The 6,000-nt window shown below is 33.7% G+C and overlaps 1 protein-coding gene across 1 annotated transcript; it reads right to left on the bottom strand.

Annotated features, from left to right (window-relative positions):
- Positions 1-3,429: 3,429 nt before the first annotated feature.
- On the bottom strand, positions 3,430-6,000 carry LOC114296883 (uncharacterized). The gene is made up of 2 exons (XM_028241211.2): positions 5,579-6,000; positions 3,430-4,273 (listed from the first exon to the last, which is right to left on the bottom strand). Exons 1-2 carry the CDS (start codon positions 5,669-5,671, stop codon positions 3,869-3,871), a joined length of 498 nt encoding a protein of 165 aa, XP_028097012.2. The 5' UTR covers positions 5,672-6,000; the 3' UTR covers positions 3,430-3,868.

Raw genomic sequence — 6,000 nt, forward strand, 5'->3', positions numbered from 1 at the left:
TTTTTTATTAAAAATATTTTTGGTAAAAAAATATTTATGTTGAAAATATAAATTAAAAAAAATTAATGTAAAAACGACTTTTCTAAAACCGTTTTTTATTAAAAATATTTTTGGTCAAAAAATATTTATGCTGAAAATATAAATTAAAAAAATTAATGTAAAAACGGCTTTGGTAAATACGTTTTCTAAAACGACTTTTCTAATACCGTTTTTTATTAAAAATATTTTTGGTCAAAAAATATTTATGTTAAAAATATAAATTAAAAAAAATTAATGTAAAAACGGTTTTACCAAAACCGTTTTTAATTAATTTAGAATTAATTAAAAACTTAATTAAAACGGCTTTTCTAAAGCCGTTTTCCATGTTCAAACTTTATTATTATTTTAATCCCAAAACACGGCTTTTCAAAAACCGTTTTTTAGAAAACGGTATTTCTAAAACCGTTTTACCCTAATATGAGAATAAAGTTAAAAACACACCCTAAAGTGGGACTAAAATATTCAAAACGCCCCAATCAGAGAAATTGGTCGCGGGGGGGGGAGAGGCGTCTCAGAGAAAGAGATAAAAGGAGGGAAAGAGGGTCAATTTTCTCGAATTTTGAATGCTGCAACGTAATTCGGACAAGTCGGGCTAAGAAATTTGTGTGGAACAATCTTTTTTCTTAGGAAAAGTATGGAATTCCAAAATTAATTTATTCACAATAGAGTATATGGAGTATATGTGGTATAGTGGTGGCCATGTTTGAGGTGAGTGACATCTCCCGCTCTTGGCCCTGTTTTAAAAACCATCCCTACCCTTGCTCCCATTCCAATCCCACTATGGATGAAATTTTTCAATCTCATTTCCACTCTTGCAGATATTCGTGGATATCCGACTCTATTTTAAATAGTTAAAAGAATTGATAACTATTTAAATCTTTAACACCTAAAAAAATTCTTTTATTTCCATATATATAAGAGTAAATATCATTTTCTCTCTTAAATTATCACGTGTTTTTCGCGTTGACTCCTATGCTTTGATTTATTTCAATTTAATACTTGAACTTTTCACAAATTGATCAATTAGACTCCTGCCGTCACTTTCCGTCCATAATTGGACCGAATGCGCTGATGTGGGGGGCAAATTGATTTTTAATTTGGGGGGTAAATTGATTTTTAAGGTATAATTTGGGGAGTAAAATGAAATTTTAAATGTCACGTCAGCACATTCCGTCCAATTGTAGATGGAAGGTGACAACATGAGTCTAATTGATTAATTTGTGGAAAGTTCGGTACTAAATTGAAATAAATCGAAGTATGGATGTCAGCGTGAAAAAAACGTGATAGTTTGGGGGGCAAAATGATATTTCCTCTATATATAAACAGTGAGACTTTTAGAATTATTATCTATTTATATTTAAACAAAATTAAATATAATTATTATCTAATTATATATATATACTAATATGTTATTTATTTATATCTCTATACTATTATTAAGTGAAGGTCGAAATTGATTTAGTGAAACATTCTTCTCTTCATGCCACGTGGCAACTTTATATATGCTAAAATAAAAAAATTGTTGTACACAACATAAGTAAGTTTTGAATTCAAGACCTTGAATTTTATTAAGAACATATTTATCACTTAAGCAACATACATATTATGATATTAAATTCTTTATTATTTATTTTTATTATTAATTATCTGAATTGCACACGCATCGCGTGTGTTGCCCGCTAGTATTATTAATTATATCGGGTTGGATTTGAACCGGGGGACACAATACTCGTCTCCACCCCACCCCCATTGTGAGTGGCCAAAATATAATCTATCCCCACCCCACATAAGTGTCGGGTCTGATAAAATCCGCCCCATTCGGACAAGTATGGGCGGCTCTCCGCGAATTGGACTAAAATAGTCATCCCTAATGTGGTGCAGATTAAATTGATGAACTACGAATGAAATGAATTTTTGTTTCTGGATACTGAGTAGATAATTTTGAGTTTGTAGTATTACTATTTTCCCAGATACAGAGAGAGGGAGGGTAGGAAAGGAGAAATTATTGGGTGCTCTTGGAACACCATGTCACCATTGACCGATGGTGCTCCAGGCCAATCAAAGTGAACGCCATACAAGACCTTTGCCAGTAGATCTAAGAACTCAGCATCTTATCTCACCATCTTTAATAAACTATTAATTGACATTCACAGGAATGGTCACAACCTAGGTTTGGGATAGATTTGTTGTGATCCATGCTCATCTCGTTTAATATCAGGGTTAGGACTAATCGGAGAATGTCGATGGCGTTGCGGGTGTGAGACAGGTGACGGGTTAATTTGATAAGTTCAATAATGAAAATTATATGTACTATTGTATATTGTGAGTAATAATTTATACTTAAAAACAATTATAACATATAAGATAGAAAATAAATTAATAGAAATTACTATTAAGTATAATATTTTAGTGTTTTAATTTTACTATAGTGACACAAAAATTAAATTATATATATTCTACACATATAAATATATTTAATAAGTATACTTGGGGTGAGGCTGAATAGAATGGGCCGGGGAAAGAAAAACCCGTCCCCACTCCACTTCCTCAACGGGCCGGAAAAAATCTAAGCAAAGAGGGGCGGAAGATGCGCGTGCAGAGCGGAAGAGGAGAACACCCATTGTTGTTGGCTAGGATTTTCCAGCAAGGTTTGTTGCCTGTTAGGCTGTTACCAGCTGACTTAGATGTGCACAACTTTGAACCTTGCAAAACCAAAGATAATAGTGGGCTGTTTGTTCCAGCTTTAACAATTCCAATTGATCATGAACAGGGGAAAGCAAGTGATGAACTGAAACAAAGTTTCACATTCTTATGATGTAGTGAAATTGTTGCATTTGGGGGCTACACTCTGAGGTTATATGTAATGACGGTTGGAATGGATTTGGAATAGGATGAGATAGGAATAATCATTCCTATTCCAATGTTTGGAAATAACATAGGAATCAATGTAAGAATGGAATTGCCATTCCAATTCCTATGTAATGATGATTGGAATGGAATGGAATGAAATTTGTAATAAATTGGCCAAAATACCCCAATCTTATGATGTGGTGAAATTGCAATGATGATTGGGAATGGAATGGAATGAAATTTGCAATAAATTGGCCAAAATACCCCATTCTTATGATGTGGTGAAATTGCTGGGTTTGGAGGCTGCACTCTTAGGTTATGTTTGATTGATTATAATGGTTCTAGATGGCAATGGAATGATGGTTAGAATAGATTTGAAATGGAATGAGATATGAATGTGTTTGGAAATAACATAGGAATCAATGTACGAATGGAATTGCCATTCCAATTCCTATGTAATGATGATTGGAATGAAATGAAATTTGTAGTAAATTGGCCAAAATACCCCAATCATGATTTTTTATACATTTTTTTAAAAAAAAAATAAATAATTTTAAGAAATTTTGGACATAAAGGCCTGTATTTTCAAGCTACACAACACATGATTTGCACCTGTTTTGATAAATTATCATTAAGTACCCAAAAAGTAACAAACTTAAACATCACATACATTATCAAAATTCAAGTAGTAATCACCCAACAATTCAAAATTAATACCATGCACAAAATAGCATCATCCAAGTAAGAAGATCGAATCCATCAAAAAAAAAAAAAAGAAAGCAACAAGATCCAACACATTAGCTAGTATCAACAAAGAAATAAACAGGAATATAGCAAAGTAATAATAATGGACATAGAGATCTCCATTAAGTAAAGCCTTCACAAATTATTCTTTCTCATCATCTTCCAAGGTGAAGAAGCAAGTAGTAACCTCATGATCACGTGCTATAGAGAGCATGGCTCCACAGCACTCAACCCTCTATAGATTGGAAAGCTTGCAAAGCTCCTCGTTCATTTTGTCCCTCTTCAAAGCTACATACAAATCCACACCTAGTGCTCGACCGAATTTATCTGTTGCTTCTTCAATCTTGGTGCCAATAATCATAGCTGCTTCACGAAAGGCATCCGAACTGTCACTACTATTCTTCCTCTTCTTTCCTTTATTACTGTTTCCTTCATCGTTGATGGAAGCATTCGACAATGTATCGATTTCTTCAACACTCAAATTTTGTGTGTCAATGCTCTCATTTCTGCTCCCTTCCTCCAAGACATCATCAGCAGTAACCGCATCTTTTCCTGTAGCACGATCTTTCTCGAAGATGATGCACAACATGTCACAATGTGGGAAACTCCTATTTTTCCAGTAAGCAGCACGCTTGTGGCTCTGCAGCAATATTTAATTTTAATAACAAGACACCACAAAGCATAGATAATTGATTTATACTAAATTTATTCTAGTGTGGTCATGTGAATAAAACATGAATGATAAAACATAATAATTGACCTATCATGGATCACAAAATTTTAATTTAAATTCTTTTAATTTTAGTAAAAATCAAGCAACGAGATCAATCTACCTTTGTAAAATAAACTAGTCACGTTACAAGAGCTGAAGTTACACAATTCACTAGCTTAACACTGATGTAAAATAGAAACAATTCTTAGAGAAATTGACTCAATTCACAACAACGATCTTGAATGAATCATGCTATCAAAAAAGTTTAAAATCCAAACACAAACATCATTATTAGACAAACAATAATAGCTCCCGCAACAAACACACCAATGATTCTTTACGAAAATTTCTAAATGTTTTTGTATCGCTCTACACACAATGTAGTGTTGCTATACCATTGCACACACTGTTTTTTGTCCCACAAAAGCACACACAAGCCTCATCACATCTGTATATATATAAATACATGAGTATGGATAAACCATCAAGCCTTTTAGACTTCCCAAGAAATCTACCAACGACCCGATAATAATAATATTAAATTCATTTGGTGCATTCCTGAACCCAGCAGACCACCACTTCCAATGAGCACAAATAGTGTGCTAATTATAGATAATAAAGACCTATCTAGAAACCACTGTGTACCTCAATAACATGGACAGCCGTATGGCTCCCAGTAAAAGAAGCTGAAGTAGTGATTAGGTGAGAAAGGAGAACAAAAGAAAGATGCAGGACAATTATCTAAATGTTTCTTAATCTGTCCTTGATCAGAGTGAATTTAAAAACAGGTCAGATCTTCAAAGTCTTTACTCATAACCTCAGGTATGCCTACAGTCCTATCTGGTTATAAATCATTAAATACACCATGCTTTGATTGTTTATAGATTAAATTTTATTGGGTTTGAAAAGAATATACAGAACATGCATGTTAATACGGTTGTTGTATTCATATGTGTAGCTGGCTCTCTTAAAAAATATGCATTTTGTATGAAATTCAAGAACTAGCATTGCTAACAGCAACTTTAATATGAGTTTAACAATCAATGCAAAGGTTGACTTGACATGGATAGAAAGAAACACATTATGATCAATGATAATGACACTATTTAAATCAGGTTCATAGATAACAATGACAATAACTCTGCCATGCAGCAACAAATGACTAGTGAAAATAAATGGAAGGCACCACAGATAGGAAGAAAGAAATGAAGAGAATTCAAGGTAATATAATACCTGCACATAGCCATCCCAAACTTGTTTTTCAGCAACCACCATATTTGTGTTGGAATCCCATCCAAATCCACTGCAGCCCACTCCGTTAACCATATCAAACACAGTTCCAGTGTCCCTTTTCAATGTCTTGACCCTAGATTCTATGTGTGGCTTAGCCTTAATTCCACACCCCGGCAACTTCTCATGCAACACTCCTTCAAGCACCCCAAGAAAGCCTGACTAGAAATCATTGTCAGCCTTGTGATTTCCTGTATTGACCATGTCAAAAAGAGCATAAACCAATTCTCTATCCTCTTCATCTGTCCACATTCACATGTTCTTCCCTGGCCCTTTTTGATCCATATCCATGGCTAAATATATATGATAACCACCACGACCAACAACCCAATAATGTGACAATAATAAGCAGCCATAATAAACAA

This window comes from Camellia sinensis, chromosome 13 (assembly GCF_055761805.1).
Source record: "Camellia sinensis isolate YWXY chromosome 13, ASM5576180v1, whole genome shotgun sequence".
NCBI lineage: Eukaryota > Viridiplantae > Streptophyta > Magnoliopsida > Ericales > Theaceae > Camellia > Camellia sinensis.

What these genes read in the sequence shown, in the direction of transcription:
- LOC114296883 (XM_028241211.2), bottom strand. Translation starts at nt 5,671, where the DNA reads ATGGTTAACGGAGTGGGCTGCAGTGGATTTGGATGGGATTCCAACACA. An exon ending in TTTGGGATGGCTATGTGCAG is followed by an intron (nt 4,274 to 5,578) that starts GTATTATATTAC and finishes ATATTGCTGCAG; the next exon opens with AGCCACAAGCGTGCTGCTTA.